The 20,177-nt window shown below is 54.0% G+C and overlaps 1 protein-coding gene across 9 annotated transcripts in view; it reads left to right on the top strand.

Moving 5' to 3' along the window:
* acaca (acetyl-CoA carboxylase alpha) overlaps positions 1-19,962 on the top strand; it is a 37,148-nt gene extending 17,186 nt beyond the window's left edge. For 4 of the 9 annotated variants that reach the window (XM_067257329.1, XM_067257328.1, XM_067257327.1 and 1 more), the window contains 26 exons: positions 248-382; positions 1,061-1,163; positions 1,324-1,431; positions 1,519-1,575; positions 2,319-2,363; positions 4,108-4,149; positions 4,621-4,836; positions 4,954-5,109; positions 5,304-5,528; positions 7,084-7,239; positions 7,365-7,511; positions 7,967-8,236; positions 8,462-8,559; positions 8,945-9,065; positions 9,163-9,273; positions 11,150-11,293; positions 11,808-11,928; positions 12,078-12,174; positions 13,410-13,506; positions 13,876-14,011; positions 14,091-14,268; positions 14,546-14,658; positions 14,948-15,102; positions 16,339-16,509; positions 17,375-17,511; positions 17,973-19,962. In XM_067257329.1, coding sequence (XP_067113430.1) covers positions 248-382; positions 1,061-1,163; positions 1,324-1,431; positions 1,519-1,575; positions 2,319-2,363; positions 4,108-4,149; positions 4,621-4,836; positions 4,954-5,109; positions 5,304-5,528; positions 7,084-7,239; positions 7,365-7,511; positions 7,967-8,236; positions 8,462-8,559; positions 8,945-9,065; positions 9,163-9,273; positions 11,150-11,293; positions 11,808-11,928; positions 12,078-12,174; positions 13,410-13,506; positions 13,876-14,011; positions 14,091-14,268; positions 14,546-14,658; positions 14,948-15,102; positions 16,339-16,509; positions 17,375-17,511; positions 17,973-18,099 — 3,466 coding nt within the window. In that variant the 3' untranslated portion in view covers positions 18,100-19,962. Of the gene's footprint in view, positions 1-247; positions 383-1,060; positions 1,200-1,323; positions 1,432-1,518; positions 1,576-2,318; positions 2,364-4,107; positions 4,150-4,620; positions 4,837-4,953; positions 5,110-5,303; positions 5,529-7,083; positions 7,240-7,364; positions 7,512-7,966; positions 8,237-8,461; positions 8,560-8,944; positions 9,066-9,162; positions 9,274-11,149; positions 11,294-11,807; positions 11,929-12,077; positions 12,175-13,409; positions 13,507-13,875; positions 14,012-14,090; positions 14,269-14,545; positions 14,659-14,947; positions 15,103-16,338; positions 16,510-17,374; positions 17,512-17,972 lie in introns of all 9 variants that reach the window. The other 5 variants (XM_067257322.1, XM_067257326.1, XM_067257325.1 and 2 more) reach the window with 2 other exon arrangements.
* Positions 19,963-20,177: the final 215 nt, after the last annotated feature.

Genomic DNA, 20,177 nt, shown 5'->3' with positions numbered 1-20,177 from the left:
GGGGAACTCTGTGTGGCGTGTATCCACTTCTGACCTTCTGGGCTTCTGGTGTTTTTGACCTTCATTCACACAAGTCAGAGCTATTTAGACGGGACTGTTTTCCAACCGTGCACTCTCTGCCAGCCTCTTCATTCAGATAGGGTCCAGTGATGAGTGAGGAGTCAGGACTGGGGCCTCCTGGGTGGGGGCTGTGGGCTGGTCTGGGCGAGGGTTAGGGTTCTGATAGGGTCACTGTGCTCTGTTCCAGAATGTCTTTCTCGTCCAACCTGAACCACTATGGGGTGGTGAGCGTGACGGATGTGCTGCTGGACACCTCCTTCACCCCGCCCTGCCAGCGCATGGGCGCCATGGTGTCCTTCCGCTCCTTCCAGGAGTTCTGCAGGTGAGAAACCACACTGCCCCATGGCCCTCTGCTCTGTCCCCCTGCTCTGGCCCCCTGCTCTGGCCCCCTGCTCTGGCCCCCTGCTCTGGCCCCCTATTCTGGCCCCCTACTCTGGCCCCCTACTCTGGCCCCCTACTCTGCCCCACGGCCCTCTGCTCTGGCCCCCTGCTCTGGCCCCCTGCTCTGGCCCCCTGCTCTGTCCCCCTGCTCTGGCCCCCTGCCACCTGGCCCCCTGCTCTGGCCCCCTACTCTAGCCCCCTGCTATGTCCCCCTGCTCTGCCCCCCTGCCACCTGGCCCCCTGCTCTGGCCCCCTACTCTGTCCCCCTGCTCTGTCCCCCTGCTCTGCCCCCCTGCCACCTGGCCCCCTGCCCCACAGCCCCCTACTCTAGCCCCCTACTCTAGCCCCCTGCTCTGGCCCCCTGCTCTGCCACCTGGCCCCCTGCTCTGGCCCCCTGCTCTGCCCCCCTGCCACCTGGCCCCCTGCTCTGGCCCCCTGCCCCACAGCCCCCTACTCTAGCCCCCTACTCTGCCCCCCTGCCACCTGGCCCCCTGCTCTGTCCCCCTGCTCTGCCCCCCTGCCACCTGGCCCCCTGCTCTGGCCCCCTACTCTGGCCCCCTGGCTCTCCTCTGGTCCTAGCTGTGATGATGTCTAACCCAGCTCTCCTCTCCACCTGCAGGAACATTAAAGATGTTATGAGCTGCTTCTCTGACTCTCCTCCCCCCAGCCCCACCTTCCCTGAGGGGGGCAATCCTGTGCTGTACGGAGAGGAGGACAGCAAGGTGAGGGGGGTGAGGTTGGATTTATCTATTGTACAGGTGCAAACCACTGGGAGTCCCAATCCAGACTTTACTATTAGGATGCATTTACAGTTTGGCTGATTCTTTCATCGAATTGTGTGTCTGACTGCGTGCATTCGTGTTTGTGTGTGTGCAAACCCAGGGCATTCAGGACGAGCCCATCCACATCCTAAACATTGCCATCAAGACTGACAGTGACATCGATGATGACGGCCTAGCCTCCATGTTCAGAGAGTTCACCCAGTCCAAGGTGGGTTGTCTGCTCCAGTGCCCTCTGCTGCTGTGGAGGTACAGTACCTCCTCCTCATCTGCCTCTCTCTCTCTTCTCCTTCCCCAGAAATCCCTGCTGATCGAACATGGCATCCGTAGACTGACCTTCCTTGTGGCGCAGAAGGTACTCCCTCCTCCTCCCTTCCTCCCTCCCTCCTCCTCCCTTCCTCCCTCCTCCTCCTCCCTTCCTCCCTCCCTCCTCCTCCCTTCATCCCTCCCTCCCTCCTTCCTCCCTCTCTCCCCTCCCTGCCCTCTTCCTCCCTCCTCCTCCTCCTCCTCCTCCCTCCCTCCCTCCCTCCCTCCTCCCTTCATCCCTCCCTCCTCCTCCCTTCCTCCCTCTCTCCCCTCCCTCCTCCGTTCCTCCCTCCTCCTCCTCCTCCTCCCTTCCTCCCTCCCTCTCTCCCCTCCCTGCCCTCTTCCTCCCTCCCTCCTCCCTTCCTCCCTCCCTCCCTCCCTCCCTCCTCCTCCTCCTCCCTTCCTCCCTCTCTCCCCTCCCTCCTCCGTTCCTCCCTCCTCCTCCTCCTCTTCCCTTCCTCCCTCTCTCCCCTCCCTGCCCTCTCCCTCCCTCCCTCCCTCCCTTCATCCCTCCCTTCCTCCCTCCTCCTCCTCCCTTCCTCCCTCTCTCCCCTCCCTGCCCTCTTCCTCCCTCCTCCACATGTCTCCTGCGCTCCTCATCAGCTCTCCCCAATCTTCTACCCAGAGAGAGATCACTACAATAACAAGAGTCAATTATCTCACCTGCGATTGGTCCTAATTAGCATCTTAAATTTGGCTGTTTTTGTCTGCTTCCTGTCTCTTCCTGTCTCTTCCTGTCTCTTCTTCTCCTCTTCCTGTCCCGCCTGGCCTCCCTGGGGGTTGGGCTGTCAGGATTTCAGGAAGCAGGTGAACTGTGAGGTCGACCAGAGGTTTCATGTAAGTAGAATGAAAGGATGTGATCTACATCACATTGGACGTTTCATTGATCGCTTTTATGCAGCATGACGTACTCAGTGAAAATAGAAAGCAGAAGATGATCTACTATTTCAGTGGTCAGAGTTAAGGAATGGGAGTGGAGGAAGGGAGGGGTTCGATCTATCCCCCCACCCCACTCAGCAACAATGAAGAGTGTTTTCCAAGTGTATCTATATATTGTTATATATATATATATTCTCCACTGATTTCAGACACACTTGGGGGGGTAATTATTAGTGTTCCCTGGTGTAGCAGGCTCTCCCCCTGCTTCCTGCCTGCTCACTCCCCTCCTCAGGCAGAGAAGAACAGGCCTGATGAGATAATCACCCTCTCCCACTACCTCCTCGTTATCTGGCTTTGTCATGAGGGGCAAACCCCCCCCCTGTGTGCCCCAGCCAGCCTCCACACCTCTACTGCCCCACTGTGGACCTGGGAAGTGAGGCTAGCCTTGCTAGGGTGTTGGGTCTAGGGTTCGGGCTACGCTGAGGGAACCCTGTCCCTCCAGCACCACAGAGAGCCATACAGCCTCTTCTGTGAGGGTTGGAGCTAGCGAGTGTGTTTTAGCATCCAACTGCATGTTGCTTTACCGTGTGGACTGCTGTCCTGGTCTCCCCACACCTCCCAGCATTCTAGGATGTACTGGTTCCGGGGATAATTTTCTTGGTTTATTCATCCCTCAGTATGTAGCTGTTACTGCTGTGTCTGTAATCACCTTTTGTTTGAATTAGCAAAGAATAGGTTACAACCATGGTTGGCGTGGCGACGGGGAAGCAGCTCAATTTCCCCGGTCAGGGTCAGGGTTAGGGTTTCTACCCGCCTAATTACAACACTCCCCAATTTAGACCCTAGAAAGAGGCGGGTAACGGCTACAATTAAAGGACATCATGTGTTCTAGTGGCCCGGTGTCTGCCTGCCAGCGTTGCCGTGGCATTAGGCGTGTAATTAGACAGGTATTGTATGTACAGGCAGGTGTACTCATCATCAGGCCGACGCCTGTAATCCTGTTGGCTGTAGCTCCTACAGGAGAAGGAGTCTCACCACAGCTGTCGACGCTATGCCTGCCTGCCTGTGGTCCAGAGTCAGAGAACCCTTTCAGAGAACCCCTTTAGAGAACCTTCTAGAGAGAACAGCCTACTTACGTGTGGCTGACAGTCGTCTAGTCAGATTCTCACCCCTCCTGTCACCATATCCTGAGCTGTGAGCGCCATGTCCAGATGCTAATATGTGTAGTTAGGGTTAGTATGTGTGTAGTTAGGGTTAGTATGTGTGTAGTTAGGGTTAGTATGTGTGTAGTTAGGGTTAGGGTTAGTATGTGTGTAGTTAGGGTTAGTATGTGTGTAGTTAGGGTTAGTATGTGTGTAGTTAGGGTTAGTATGTGTGTAGTTAGGGTTAGTATGTGTGTAGTTAGGGTTAGTATGTGTGTGTAGTTAGGGTTAGTTTGTGTGTAGTTCGGGTTAGTATGTGTGTAGTTAGGGTTAGTTTGTATGTGTGTAGTTAGGGTTAGTTTGTATGTGTGTATGTACTGCTCAGAGCTCTGACTGTCACTAACCTCTAACACTGCTCAGAGCTCTGACTGTCACTAACCTCTAACACTCTGGAAGGGTGATGATGTGTCTCACAACACCTGAACACATTTGTAACTTGTATTATTTCTCTCTCTTCTTTTCTATCTCTCTTCTCTCTATCTTCTCTCTCTCTGATACAGAGAGAGTTCCCTAAGTTCTTCACCTTCCGTGCCAGAGACAAGGTGAGTCTGCTCTCCCAGTACAGACAGACAGGTCTCTCCAGTGTGGTCCTCACCACCAGGGTCTCTCTCCAGTGTGGTCCTCACCACCAGGGTCTCTCTCCATCCTGATAATTGATGGTTGTGTCCCGGTTGTTGCCAGGTTCACTACAATGGCACCACCAAACCTCATTAAAGTAATGAACTATTTAATTATGTCGCCCATTGAAGAAAAATGACACGCATTAGCAGGCTGAGATTGCAGATTTCTCCTGCCTCATGCTGTTTGTGGCTCTGGGCCGGGTTCCATCCTCCCTGAAGGTGAAATAGCTCCTCTAGTGAGATAAAGGAACCCTGAAGAACCCAGGAGAGAGGGTTAGGTTTCAGGGACCAACCTCCTACAGGGAACCCACGAGGGGACTTTCTGTGGAGGAGACCCCTCTCCCTGCTGTGTAGGACCGTGTGGTTGTGGTCTGACCATGTTGTTGTGTCCAGTTCGAGGAGGACAGGATCTACCGTCACCTGGAGCCGGCTCTTGCCTTCCAGCTGGAGCTGAACCGCATGAGGAACTTTGCCCTGACTGCCATCCCCTGTGCCAACCACAAGATGCACCTGTACCTGGGTGCCGCCCGCGTGGAGGTGGGCACCGAGGTCACGGACTACCGCTTCTTTGTGAGGGCCATCATCCGCCACTCAGACCTGGTTACCAAGGTGAGGAGTGTGGTCGTGTGTCTGTGTGTGTCTGTGTGTGTCTGTGTGTGTGTGGTCGTGTGTGGTCGTGTGTCTGTCGTCGTGTGTGTCAGCCTGACTGTCCCGTGTGTTGTCCAGGAAGCCTCGTTTGAGTACCTCCACAACGAGGCTGAGCGGCTGCTGTTGGAGGCCATGGATGAGCTGGAGGTGGCGTTCAACAACACCACCGTCCGTACCGACTGCAACCACATCTTCCTCAACTTTGTCCCCACCGTCATCATGGACCCCTCCAAGGTGGGTGGGGTCCCAGACACGGGGCTGCCGGGGTCCCCCTGGGGGGGCTGCCGGGGTTCCCCTGGGGGGCTGCCGGGGTCCCCCTGGGGGGGCTGTGTGCTGGAACTGTCTATTACCGGGATGTCCCTCTATGTGTGAAGCTGTTTTAGCTGTTTGCACTTATGCTGCCCCTGACCCCTGCCCCTGTATACCAGATCGAGGAGTCGGTGCGCTCCATGGTGATGCGCTACGGTAGCCGCCTGTGGAAGCTGCGCGTGCTGCAGGCTGAACTGAAGATCAACATCCGGCTGACACCCACGGGGAAGCAGATCCCCATCCGGCTGTTCCTCACCAACGAGTCTGGATACTACCTGGACATCAGCCTGTACAAGGAGGTCACTGACTCCCGCACCGGACAGGTGGGGCCCAAAGACCGTCAGGTGGGGCCCTCACACATCTCACACACACACACACACTAGTAGTGACTGCTGGCGGAAGTCCAGGCAGTGTTGTCCAGCCTCCTGAACATGTCCTTTGTTCAGGAGGACATGTTCTTAACCCTAACCCTTGAAGTCACATCCATAGGCTGTATCCTCTCGTCCTGGGTCTATTTCCTGTCAGGTAACAGGTGCTGGCAGTAGCCATGCACAGCTCTGTTTGACAAGCTGGAACTCTTACGAAGGTGGACAGAGAAATAATGACATGACACATCTTTCCATTCTCTCCTCTGCAGTGGAGGGGAATATGTGCCTCATTAGTTCCATGGTTTTGAATCTGAGAAGTGTTTAATGTGGTTCCTATTTAGGATGGGAGGACATGAAGCAGCATTGTGCGCAAGCAACTCCCCCCCTGCTTGAGAGACCAGGACTCTGGCCGTGTTCTGTATCAGCTCCTGTGTTGTGTTGAGACTGGGCGTCCTCCTGGATGTGATTATAGGTGACACAGCCTGTGTTGGGCTGAGCTCAGGGCCTAATGTGATGGAAACACAGCCTGTGTTGGGCTGAGCTCAGGGCCTAATGTGATGGAAACACAGCCTGTGTTGGGCTGAGCTCAGGGCCTAATGTGATGGAAACACAGCCTGTGTTGGGCTGAGCTCAGGGCCTAATGTGATGGAAACACAGCCTGTGTTGGGCTGAGCTCAGGGCCTAATGTGATGGAAACACAGCCTGTTTTGGGCTGAGCTCAGGGCCTAATGTGATGGAAACACAGCCTGTGTTGGGCTGAGCTCAGGGCCTAATGTGATGGAAACACAGCCTGTGTTGGGCTGTGCTCAGGGCCTAATGTGATGGAAACACAGCCTTAACAAGGTTACAGAGACCTGGTTACTCTGGTTAATAACTGATCATTCCCTGCAGCACCTGGGATCATCAGTCTAGATGACTCCATCCCTCCATGTCTGTCTGGGAAGGGGGGTGTTGGGGTCCCTGATCACCTATCAAGTCATGGGAACTCCCTATTTTAAAGATGACTAATGACACATATTTGGGTTAGGGTTAGAGAGTGTGTTTATGGTTGTGTTGGTAGAGTGTGTTTATGGTTGTGTTGGTAGAGAGTGTGTTTATGGTTGTGTTGGTAGAGAGTGTGTTTATGGTTGTGTTGGTAGAGAGTGTTTATGGTTGTGTTGGTAGAGAGTGGTTATGGTTGTGTTGGTAGAGATTAACTGCTCCTGTAGATGTGCATCAGTGGAGATGAACTAGCTGTTTACATGTCAGTAGAGTGTGTGTGTTTGTAGTGAGTGATTTTGTGTGCGTCAGTGGAGATGAACTGTTCCTGGTGGTGTGTGTCTGTAGCGTGTGTTCCTGGTGGTGTGTGTCTGTAGCGTGTGTTCCTGGTGGTGTGTCTGTAGCGTGTGTTCCTGGTGGTGTGTGTCTGTAGCTTGTGTTCCTGGTGGTGTGTGTCTGTAGTGTGTGTCTGTAGCTGTGTTTGTAGCGTGTGTGTCTGTAGCGTGTGTTCCTGGTGGTCTGGTGCCTGACTCGTCCTCCCCCCCCTGTCCAGATCATGTTCCAGGCGTATGGGGACAAGCAGGGGCCCCTGCATGGCATGCTCATCAACACCCCGTACGTCACCAAGGACCTGCTGCAGTCCAAGCGCTTCCAGGCCCAGTCTCTGGGGACCACCTATGTGTACGACTTCCCTGAGATGGTCAGGCAGGTAGGACCCTCCACAGGACCAGGAACATCACTGCTTCACTCCTCAGTCATGGAGATCCATCTCTCTTTGTCTCTGTCTATATATCCACCTGTCTGTCTCTCTCTGTCTTCCCGTTTCCCCCGCAGGCTCTGAAGAAACTGTGGCACTCCTGCCAGGCGCAGGCCCACCTGCCCCCCTGCCCCCTGCCCTCAGAGCTGCTCAGCTTCACTGAGCTGGTGCTGGACGCTCAGGGCCAGCTGGTGCAGATGAACCGCCTACCCGGGGGCAACGAGGTGAGCAGCATTGCCACGGTCACTTGGTCAACTTGGCTACCTAAACACAACCGGGACCCTGTCATACTTATAAACCACAAGTGCTTGTTTATGAGCTTTAGATCCTGGTGCTTGTTCTAAGCGTTTTCTAATAGGTAATAATGCCTATGCTTTAAGATGCTTATTAAAATGAGTGTGTGTTTATAAGACTAACTTACCAAGGCCTTATGACCTATTTACTGATGCTGCAAGAACCTGGATCGACCTGCCCTCTTCTTCTTGGTGTTTTTTCTCTTGAGGTTCCTGTTGTTCCGTAACTGCAGGGTCATCGTGTTATAGACCCGCAGACTCTAGCATTCCTTATCTTCAGTTGCATATAACAGGATTCCCTTCAAAACGGCAATTACACAGTGTGGTTAGGATTAGGTGTGTGTAAACCCTTACACAGTGTGTGTGTCTCCTCTCCCCCCCCCCAGATCGGCATGGTAGCATGGAGGATGACCCTGCGGACTCCGGAGTACCCGTCCGGGCGCGAGGTGGTAGTCATTAGCAACGACATCACACACAAGATCGGCTCGTTCGGGCCCCAGGAAGACGCTCTGTTCCTGCAGGCCTCGGAGATGTCTCGTGCCAGTGCCATCCCACGCATCTACATCGCTGCCAACAGCGGCGCCCGCATCGGCCTGGCGGAGGAGATCAGACACATGTTCCATGTGGCCTGGCAGGACCCAGCTGACCCCTACAAGGTCAGGGTTCAGGGTTCAGTGGGCAGGGTGATGTTTGATGATATTCACAGCATTCAAGGCGGAACTCTTTTCACAACATGAAATCCAGTAGATCTGTACATGCCTCTGATAACAGCAGCAGCCATCCTCAGTGTGAATTAAGGCCACGTTCCTTTATTCCTCATAAAATCCTTGTGAATGACCTCTGACCCTCCAGCCCTAATGAAGACTTCCTGTCCCCCCTAGGGCTTCAAGTACCTGTACCTGACCCCCCAGGACTACAAGAAGGTGTCGGCCCTCAACTCTGTCCACTGTGAGCATGTGGAGGATGAAGGAGAGTCCAGGTGACCTGCAGCAACCCTCACCTCCACACTCATTCCTAACCCTCACCTCCACACTCATACCCAACCCTCACCTCCACACTCATACCCAACCCTCACCTCCACACTCATACCCAACCCTCACCTCCACACTCATACCCAACCCTCACCTCCACACTCATACCCAACCCTCACCTCCACACTCATACCCAACCCTCACCTCCACACTCATACCCAACCCTCACCTCCACACTCATACCCAACCCTCACCTCCACACTCATACCCAACCCTCACCTCCACACTCATACCCAACCCTCACCTCCACACTCATACCCAACCCTCACCTCCTGGCAAGGTGATGTCACAAGCCTTGCCAGGTCATGATGTCAGATGTCTCCTCCCCCGCAGGTACAAGATCACTGACATCATTGGCAAGGAGGAGGGGCTTGGGGTAGAGAACCTGAAGGGTTCTGGGATGATTGCAGGAGAATCCTCCCTGGCCTACGATGAGGTCATCACCATGAACCTGGTATACTGGGCTTTCCTGTGTTCTTCGCAAATATACAGACACACACACAAACACATACAAACCGTCTTTCATCTAACCCCTGACCCCCTGACCCCAGGTGACCTGCAGAGCCATAGGGATCGGGGCCTACCTGGTGCGGCTGGGCCAGAGGACCATTCAGGTGGACAACTCTCACATCATCCTCACTGGCGCCGGAGCGCTCAACAAGGTAGAACACAGGAACCCAGCATGGTTCCTCAACAAGGTAGAACACAGGAACCCAGCATGGTTCCTCAACAAGGTAGAACACAGGAACCCAGCACGCCTGGTCCAGTGTTTCATGGCTGTAACTGTCATGTACATATGACTATAGACGTGGAAGGGTGTGTGAGGCTTTGTGTGCAGCGTGTGAGGCTGTGTGTGCAGGCGTGTTTCAGACAGCTTCAGGGTGTGTCCTCTCACGAGCATTAGATGAACGTCGGAGGACAGACAGCAGGAAGCGGTTCCTGTGATTATCCTGTGAAGAGGCCTGTGATGAGACCGTAAAGTGTGCTGTGCACCAACATCTGGGAGCCATAGATTGTCTCTTTAATTCATGCAGTTAACTCATCTGCATTTTAATATGATCCTCTATTAATATTTATTTTGTGGTTAATTTTGGTGAAGTTAGTGGGAGGAGCCATATTGAGTTTTTTGGGGGTGTTCTGAGCATGTGCATCAGGGAAGCAGTGAATAAGCCCTCTGACCGGTGGAGATCCTCTGAGATGCTGCAAACACTCCATCTGAACTGGAGACAGACAGACTTGTGTCTTGGATCTTGGTTGTACCTTTCACTAGTGTCCAGTATTTCCAGCTTAGGGATCAGGCCTCCCTCTCCTCTCCTCACCCTCCATCTCCCTTGCTTGGTGATAGCACTCGTCCTCCCTCTCCTCACCCTCCCACCCACCCACCCTCTCTCTCTCTCTCTCTCTCTGTCTCTGTCTCTGTCTCTCTCTCTCTCTGTCTGTCTCTCTCTCTCTCTCTCTCTCTCTCTCTCTCTCTCTCTCTCTCTCTCTCTCTCTCTCCCTCCCCCCCACTCCTCCTCCCCCAGCCAGTCGAGCGCCTCCCACCCCCCCCGCCCCCTCCAGGGATAATGGAAAAACAGGCGTGAAGTTGTTATTTGCATAGAAATAGCGTTAGGCCCGAGGCAGGGGCTAGGGAGTAGGATACCCACATCATTTGTCTCCAATCAGAATGAAAAGTTTTGCTGAGGCAGATTGTTTTCTCTCTGTGTGCTCTAGCAGCACTGGCTCCTCCTCCCCCTCCCCTGTCTCTCCCTGTCACTGCATTAACATGACTCCATTCCAAAGTACATGACAAATTGCAGTTACAAAATACAACATGCTTGGTTCCATTTGCAAATTTAGCTGGAAGCGCCTGCATGTGTGTGTGCACGTGTGTGTGTGAGCATTTGTGTGTGTTGGTGTCTTTCCGTTGCTACTATGAGTTGCAGCAGGCCCTCTGTGACATGCTTGCGTGTAAAAAGGGCTATACAAATAAATTTGATTTCATTTGAGGAAACCTGTAATTGGCTGGACAGTGTCCATGCCATGCACCTGCCTCTATATCAGCTCTGACCCTGATGGTCTCATCCAGAGAACCGTCATCTCAGAACATCTGGATAGTGACTGGATAGTAACCAGTGGAACAACGTGTACCGCAGGTGGCTTTGATAGTCTGCTGACTCCCTCCTGTCGCCCGGCCGTGTGTCAGCCTGTCAAGGTGACTGCGGTGATTCCCGGGGCGGCAGGCGGGGCTGACAGCTTTAGGAGAGAGGCCCAGATTTGTAGCCATGGAGATAACCGTAACGGTAATAAAGGCAGTCAATGATGGCCGGTGTGTGTGTGTGTGTAGGGGACCGGTATTGATCCACATGTCCTCAGGACCACACACACATGTCCTCAGGACCACACACACATGTCCTCAGGACCACACACACATGTCCTCAGGACCACACACACACACACACACACATGTCCTCAGAACCACACACACACACACACATGTCCTCGGGACCACACACACACATTGGTAAATGTTGTGACAGGTATGTGCTTTCCCCCCAGGTGCTGGGCAGGGAGGTGTACACCTCTAACAACCAGCTGGGTGGAGTGCAGATCATGCACAACAACGGTGTGACCCACAGCACGGTGTGCGACGACTTCGAGGGTGTGTTCACCCTCCTGCAGTGGCTCTCCTACATGCCCAAGGTACCCTACCCCTACCCTAGCTACCCCTACCCTAGCTACCCCTACCCTACCTTAGCTACCCCTACCCTAGCTACCCCTACCCTAGCTACCCCTACCCTACCTTAGCTACCCCTACCCTAGCTACCCCTACCTTAGCTACCCCTAGCTACCCCTACCCTAGCTACCCCTAGCTACCCCTACCTTAGCTACCCCTACCCTAGCTACCCCTAGCTACCCCTACCCTAGCTACCCCTACCCTAGCTACCCCTACCATAGCTACCCCTACCCTAGCTACCCCTACCATAGCTACCCCTACCCTAGCTACCCCTACCTTAGCTACCCCTAGCTACCCCTACCCCTAGCTACCCCTACCCTAGCTACCCCTACCCTAGCTACCCCTACCATAGCTACCCCTACCATAGCTACCCCTACCCTTCCTTAGCTACCCCTACCATAGCTACCCCTACCCCTGCTGTAGTGTCTCCTACCTGTTCCATATGTAATGACTTGTGTTCTGGATGTTCCCGTTCTGTAGTGTGCGTCCAGTCCGGTGCCCATCCTCAAGGCCAAGGACCCCATCGACCGGCTGGTTGAGTTCCTGCCGACCAAGGCTCCCTACGACCCCCGCTGGATGCTGGCTGGCCGCCCCAGCCAGAGTAAGTCTTACTGTGTGTCTGAGACTTAACACAGTAAGGGGGGAAACTTAACACAGTAGTCCTGTAGAACGATGCTGGTCTCTCTTCCAGGAGGGCTCTTTCCCATCTCTCTCTCTCACTCTGACTCTGTGTCTCTCTCCCCCCACCAGCTCCTAAGGGTTCCTGGCAGAGCGGCTTCTTTGACCACGGCTCTTTCATGGAGATCATGCAGCCCTGGGCTCAGAGTGTGGTGGTGGGCAGGGCCAGGTGAGGACACACACACACGCCTGGCTAACCCTCCACAGTGTGCCCTGTCTCACTGATGCACAGTGTGCCCTGTCTCACTGATCCACAGTGTGCCCTGTCTCACTGATCCACAGTGTGCCCTGTCTCACTGATCCACAGTGTGCCCTGTCTCACTGATCCACAGTGTGCCCTGTCTCACTGATGCACAGTGTGCCCTGTCTCACTGATCCACAGTGTGCCCTGTCTCACTGATCCACAGTGTGCCCTGTCTCACTGATCCACAGTGTGCCCTGTCTCACTGATCCACAGTGTGCCCTGTCTCACTGATGCACAGTGTGCCCTGTCTCACTGATGCACAGTGTGCCCTGTCTCACTGATCCACAGTGTGCCCTGTCTCACTGATCCACAGTGTTCCCTGTCTCACTGATGCACAGTGTGCCCTGTCTCACTGATCCAGAGTGTGCCCTGTCTCACTGATCCACAGTGTGCCCTGTCTCACTGATGCACAGTGTGCCCTGTCTCACTGATCCACAGTGTGCCCTGTCTCACTGATGCACAGTGTGCCCTGTCTCACTGATCCACAGTGTGCCCTGTCTCACTGATGCACAGTGTGCCCTGTCTCACTGATGCACAGTGTGCCCTGTCTCACTGATGCACAGTGTGCCCTGTCTCACTGATGCACAGTGTGCCCTGTCTCACTGATCCACAGTGTGCCCTGTCTCACTGATGCACAGTGTGCCCTGTCTCACTGATCCACAGTGTGCCCTGTCTCACTGATGCACAGTGTTCCCTGTCTCACTGATCCACAGTGTTCCCTGTCTCACTGATCCACAGTGTGCCCTGTCTCACTGATGCACAGTGTGCCCTGTCTCACTGATCCACAGTGTGCCCTGTCTCACTGATGCACAGTGTGCCCTGTCTCACTGATGCACAGTGTGCCCTGTCTCACTGATCCACAGTGTTCCCTGTCTCACTGATGCACAGTGTGCCCTGTCTCACTGATCCACAGTGTGCCCTGTCTCACTGATCCACAGTGTTCCCTGTCTCACTGATGCACAGTGTGCCCTGTCTCACTGATCCACAGTGTTCCCTGTCTCACTGATGCACAGTGTGCCCTGTCTCACTGATCCACAGTGTGCCCTGTCTCACTGATCCACAGTGTGCCCTGTCTCACTGATCCACAGTGTGCCCTGTCTCACTGATGCACAGTGTGCCCTGTCTCACTGATGACTGACCTGTGACCTCTCCTTTCCCAGGCTGGGTGGCATACCCACGGGAGTGGTTGCCGTGGAAACCAGATCAGTGGAGCTGTCGATCCCGGCCGACCCGGCCAACCTGGACTCAGAGGCCAAGGTACTGTCCCGACACTCATACAGATAGTAACTAGAGAGGGTACCACTCATACATATAGTAACTAGAGAGGGTACCACTCATACATATAGTAACATGTTGTGACCCTGTGTGTTAGCATGTTGTGACCCTGTGTGTTAGCATGTTGTGACCCTGTGTGTTAGCATGTTGTGACCCTGTGTGTTAGCATGTTGTGACCCTGTGTGTTAGCATGTTCTGACCCTGTGTGTTAGCATGTTCTGACCCTGTGTGTTAGCATGTTCTGACTCTGTGCGTTAGCATGTTGTGACCCTGTGCGTTAGCATGTTCTGACCCTGTGCGTTAGCATGTTCTGACCCTGTGTGTTAACATGTTCTGACCTTGTGTGTTAAGATCATCCAGCAGGCGGGCCAGGTGTGGTTCCCAGACTCGGCCTTCAAGACTGCCCAGGCCATCAGGGACCTGAACCGAGAGGGGCTGCCGCTCATGGTGTTCGCCAACTGGAGGGGCTTCTCAGGGGGCATGAAAGGTACTTGCAGCCAGGAGGGGTGTGTGACTGTGTGAGTGTGTATATATACAGTACATGCAGCTCTTAACCCCTCCCCCAGACATGTATGACCAGGTGCTGAAATTCGGGGCCTACATTGTGGACGGTCTGAGGGAGTACCGGCAGCCGGTACTGGTGTACATCCCCCCCCAGGCTGAGCTCCGGGGGGGCTCCTGGGTGGTCATAGACCCCACCATCAACCCCCGGCACATGGAGATGTATGCTGACAAGGACAGCCGGTGAGACTCCACACAGGACTGGCCTGGTCCAGACAGACAGGGGGTCAGACAGACAGGGGGTCAGACAGACAGGGGGTCAGACAGACAAGTTGATTCCTGAGGCTGATGTTTGGATATAAATATCCTTGATATTCATCTGTGGATCACATGATGAAACTCAGGTCTTAATCCACAACAATCTTGTCTACTTCTCTCTCTGTTTATATCCATCTCTCTCTCCATCTCCATCTCCCTCTCTCTCCCTCTCTCTCCCTATCTCTCTCCACCCTCCCTTCAGAGGTGGGGTTCTGGAGCCTGAAGGAACAGTGGAGATCAAGTTCAGGAAGAAGGATCTGGTAAAGACCATGAGGAGAGTGGATCCTGTCTACACAGGTCTGGCAGAGAAGCTGGGTAAGTCCTCTAGCTACCCACAACATCTCTCTCTCTCCTGTATCTCTCCCCTCGCTCCCCTGTATCTCTCCTCTCTGTGTTTCAGCAGGAGGGGTATATCTTATAGGGAACATGTGCTGTAATTCCTTCTCACTCCCCTATATCTGGGAGGGGAGGGGGGGACTGGGGGGTTAGGGTTAACTGATTGGCTTTGATACAAATCAATCTGAGTCATCCTCCTGTTCTTCTTTCCTGTTTCCCCCCCCTGTTCTTCCCTCCTTCCCCCCCCTGCTCCTCCCTCCTCCTCCAGGAACCCCAGAGCTGAGCCAAGCTGAGAGGAAGGAGCTCGAGTCGAAGCTGAAGGAGCGAGAGGAGTTCCTGCTCCCTATCTACCACCAGGTGGCGGTACAGTTCGCTGACCTCCACGACACGCCCGGCCGCATGCAGGAGAAGGGCGTGATCACTGTGAGCCCCACTTCCTCCGCACGCCACACATACTTCCTGTCTGGGGACATGAAAGATGCGATAGGCAGGCTGTGTTTTTGTTTGTGTGTTTTCACATGGGATGTTTTATGCTATCTGTGCTCACACATGAGGAAGGGTGATAGTGGAGTATGACAGTTGGCCCAGCCTGTAGTCACAGATATCTGGCTGGCTGTGTGGCTGGCTGTGTGGCTGGCTGTGTGGCTGGCTGGCTGTGTGGCTGGCTGGCTGTGTGGCTGGCTGGCTGTGTGGCTGTGTGGCTGGCTGGCTGTGTGGCTGGCTGGCTGTGTAGCTGGCTGTGCGGCTGGCTGGCTGTGTGGCTGGCTGTGCGGCTGGCTGTGTAGCTGGCTGGCTGACTAGCAGTACATCTAGGGAATAGTGTTCCAATCTCACGCAGCCTGGGAAACATGTCTTTATAATTACCTTGTGATGCCCTGGTCCATCACCCCAGCAAGCACGGAACATCCGCAGGCGCACACACTCACACACTCATGCGCGCGCGCACACACACACATTCTCCTGCCACACTAATGCCATCGTGTTCCAAGAAGTGACCAGCTCCACAGTGACATCATTCAGTCTCCTCATCACCGCAATAATACTGAAATCAAATTTCTGTCTGAAAGTGGACCTGAGCGGGTGAGGAACACAGGGTGACAGGAAGGAGACAGGCATCTCTAGACAGTGAAGGATTGCTGCTCCGCAGCCCGGTAGAACATGGAACCAGTCCTTCCCGGACTCACTTCCTAACCCTTCCCCTAACCCTTCTCTGGAACAGTGTTGACTGGTACTCTGCTCTCCCTCTCACCCCCCCCATATCTCCTCCTCCCTCCCCTTCTCTCTCTACTCCATCCCCCCACTCCTCCCTCCCCCTCCCTCCCCTTCTCTCTACTCCCTCCCCCTCCCTCCCCTTTTCTCTCTACTCCCTCCCCCACTCCTCCCTCCCCTTCTCTCTCTACTCCCTCCCCCCACTCTTCTCTCTCTACTCCATCCCCCTCCCTCCCCTCTCTACTCCATCCCCCCACTCCTCCCTCCCCCTCCCTCCCCTTCTCTCTACTCCCTCCCCCTCCCTCCCCTTCTCTCTCTACTCCCCTCCCCCCCACTCTTCCCTCCCCTTCTCTCTCTCCCCCTCCCTCCCCTTCTCTCTCTACTCCCTCCCCCCCTCTCCTCCCTCCTCTTGTCTCTCTCTACTTCTTCCCCCCTCTCCTCCCCCCTCAGGACATCCTGGAGTGGAGGACGTCACGTCAGTTCTTCTACTGGCGGCTGCGGCGCCTCCTGCTGGAGGACACAGTGAAGAGGAAGATCCAGAAGGCCAACACAGAGCTGACCGACGGACAGATCCAGGCCATGCTGCGCCGCTGGTTCGTGGAGGCCGAGGGGGCCGTGAAGGTGAGCCAGCCTGCCCTGTTCCCCTGGAGGGGCATCTCTCCTGGGGTGCTGGGTGAGCCAGCCTGCCCTGTTCCCCTGGAGGGGCATCTCTCCTGGGGTGCTGGGGGAGACTGGGGCCTGCCATCCCCGGGTCTAATGGTGGAGTATCTTTTTAGAAGTGTTTTGTTAGCTAACACATTCCTCCAATCAGGGACGACTATCTTAAACCACAATTAATCTGAGCCCTGGCACGTGCAGATAGGAGAGCAACACGCTGTTTCTTAATTAAAAGCAAACGGATTAAAAATGATTAATAAGGGCATTAAATGTTCTTGCAGGATACAAGCAGGAGCGCTCTAACCAGTGTGAGGCCATTAACACCCCCAGCTTCATAAGCCCTGCCTGGCAGGCAACAGAGGAGGCTGAACCCATGAATATGTATTTCTGTATCAGGTCCAGTCAAACAGGCATCAGTGGCCTGCTTTGTAGAGCTCAGACTCTCTCTCTCTCTTGAAATGAAAGATGTCCTTGTTGTTTTATTCCTTTTATTATTTTGTGTGTTTATTTTATTTTTTTCCTTGACTCGGTTAAAGTCAAACAGGTTCAAAAACCAGAGATTAGAGAATTGATGGATATTCTCCTGCTTGAAAACAGAGTTGAATTATTTACATTTAGTCATTTAGCAGACGCTCTTATCCAGAGCGACTTACAGTAAGTACAGGGACATTCCCCCGAGGAAAGTAGGGTGAAGTGCGTTGCCTAAGGACACAACGTCATTTGGCACAGCCGGGAATCAACTATTATAAACTTACCTGCCCCCCCCTCCACACACACACACACACACACAGGGACCGTACTCCTCAGACGTGTGTGTGTGTGTGTGCAGGCGTACCTGTGGGACAGTAATGAGGAGGTGGTGGAGTGGCTGGAGCGACAGCTCTGTGAGGACGAGGGCGCCAGGTCGGTGGTGGACGAGAACATCAAGTACATCCGGCGAGACCACATCCTCAAACACATACGCAGGTTAGCCTCTAGCCTGCGTCACGCACCAGGGGTGCTGTGTGTGGGGGGTGCTGTGTGGGTGCTGTGTGTGGGGGTGCTGTGTGGGGGGGTGCTGTGTGGGGGTGGGGGGGGCGATGTATGGGGGGGGGGCGATGTGTGTGTGTGGGGGGGGGGGGGGGGGGTGCTGTGTGGGGGGGTGCTGTGTGGGGGTGGGGGGGGGGGGGGCGATGTATGGGGGGGGGGCGATGTGTGGGGGTGCTGTGTGTGGGGGTGCTGTGTGTGTGTGGGGGGGGGGGGGGGCGATGTGTGTGTGTGTGTGTGTGTGTGTGGGGGGGGGGGGTGATGTGTGGGGGTGCTGTGTGGGGGTGCTGTGTCAACAAGTGGGACTCCACAGGGGGTCCAGACCTATGTGTCAGCCTGTGTACTTCCTGCTCGTTCTAAGAGAGAAATCCAATCCTCCTAACCTCCCTGTTTCCTTCCAGCCTGGTGCAAGCCAACCCAGAGGTCGCCATGGACTCCATCGTGCACATGACCCAGCACATCTCTCCCACACAGCGGGCCGAGGTGGTGCGCATCCTGTCCACTATGGACGCCCCGGCGTCCTCCTAGAGGGGCCCCGCCCAGGCCCCCCTTGCCACAAAGCCAGGACCCCCACTGCTCCTTCACTGGAACTGCTGGAATCTGGGTCTGGAGGACCCAACATGTCCACCAGGGCTGAGCTGTTACTGAAGGGACTGTGGGCAGTGATTCTGAAGGGGGGAGAGACAGTGGAGATCTGCTGGGGCCTGAATTTACTCATGTCTTACATGTTTTAGTGTTGTATGTATGTAAGTGCAATTGAAAACTTGTTCAACAAGCAAAGTGGGGAAACAAACTGGTTGTAAACCAACTAATGTGGATTACTGAGAAGCCAGTGTGATGCGATAGAAAACAACAATTGACGCACTTATAGCTTCTGGCTTGATGATGAGGCACAATGCATGTCACGAAAGAAAAGCTAGCTTTCAGATAGACCAAGGCTGCTTTAAATGGGTCGAGAGATTTAATGGAACTGACCTTGAATATGGAACTGACCTTTGAATATGGAACTGACCTTGAATATGAACTAGTTTTAGATTGCTGGGAGCGTCAGTGGGAGTTGACATGGGAGGTCTTGATTATGGTCAACCACAGGAGCGAACACACACACACAACCACACACACACCCCAGGAGCCACACACAACCACACACACACCCCAGGTGGGTCCGCTCGGCAGGGGAGGTGTTAGCTGGCTGGACAGGAGAGAGACGCAGGATGCAGGGAGCTCGCCCCATTCAGATCTAACGCCCCCTCAGGTGTCCTGGGGTTCAGATATAACGCCCCCTCAGAGAGACAACTAACCACAGCTGTCTCTTCTGTTCCCTCCCTGCTGGTTAGGGCTAACTCGTGCTAACTCTAACCCTGGCTAACTCTAACCCTGGCTCTCTAACCCTGGCTAACTCTAACCCTGGCTAACTCTAACCCTGGCTCTCTAACCCTGTTCCACCCCAAGGCAGCTTGCTTGGTAGAATGGGACACACTACAGCTGGGTGGAGTATGGGTGATAGGCCCACTGTGGCTACTGTCATTAGCTATCCTCAACTAAAGAAGGGGAAAATAAATTACGACCTATTCAGTTTTGTTACTTATTTAGAAATAATTTTAAATATCATTGTGACAAATTTATCACATCAGTCATAAAGGAACATGGTACTGTACACTAACCCATCAGTGTGAAGTTCTGCGAATTAGTTTTATTTTCTGTAGTAATTTTTTGACCGTTGTAACGTTCTGTATGTGACAAACTTTTTTCAATCATGACTTTCCAAGGAGAAAATGAGAGTAACGTGTGTAGCATGCACCTGGTGAGGTCACTGTGGGAGGGTGATGCATCCTGGGAACTGTAGTCCCTTGCTCAGAAATGAAGGCTAGATGTGCCTGAGAGTTGCAGTCACGTACCTTGATACTTGATTCCATTAAAAGTCTAATGGCTGAAGAAGCGGGAAACTCATTTGGAATGTTGACCAGGAGTGCGTGTCGTCCTGTTACTAATGAGGTGATTGGCTGATGGGAGGGAGACTGTGTTTATGAACTCTGTTCTAATTTAATAAAACAAACTTAACTTCCAGTTCATAGTCGTCTCAGTTCCTTCAGCAGATACGTTGTTCCCGTGGTAACGACACTCCTCTCAGCGAGATCACGGATCTCCAGATTGCGCAATCACGGCAGCAGCGCCTGCCGTGGTAATCTAGACACGTCAACGTGAAGTCATTTCCCAGCTTTAAACTTCAACTGTCTTAGGAGAGATGAAGATGATCAAACAGACTCGGATCTCCGGTCTTGTGGGGTTTTCTCTCGTATGATCCGCCCTCACCCCACGGCCCCTGTACTCCATCACCATGCTACCAACAAATATGGAAGACAAATTGAGTTGCATGCACCCAATACCCACCACAATTATAGCAGGCCCAATAAGAAAATGAGTCATTTGGGTGGTATAATTGGAAATGCGCCTGGCCCTGTCTCTCCAGTGTCTCCAGGGGCTCTGCTCATTTGTGGAGGCGCGCTAGGCCGGCTAATTCCTACGCTAATCACCGCCTAACAGCAGCATCAGGCCTCTTCCTGGACGGCTGGAAAGGAGGAAGGGGGATTGTTTAGAGAAAGTTG

This window comes from Osmerus mordax, chromosome 19, assembly GCF_038355195.1.
Source record: "Osmerus mordax isolate fOsmMor3 chromosome 19, fOsmMor3.pri, whole genome shotgun sequence".
Classification (NCBI taxonomy): Eukaryota; Metazoa; Chordata; class Actinopteri; order Osmeriformes; family Osmeridae; genus Osmerus; species Osmerus mordax.
This window is presented reverse-complemented; position numbering and strand designations above follow the sequence as displayed.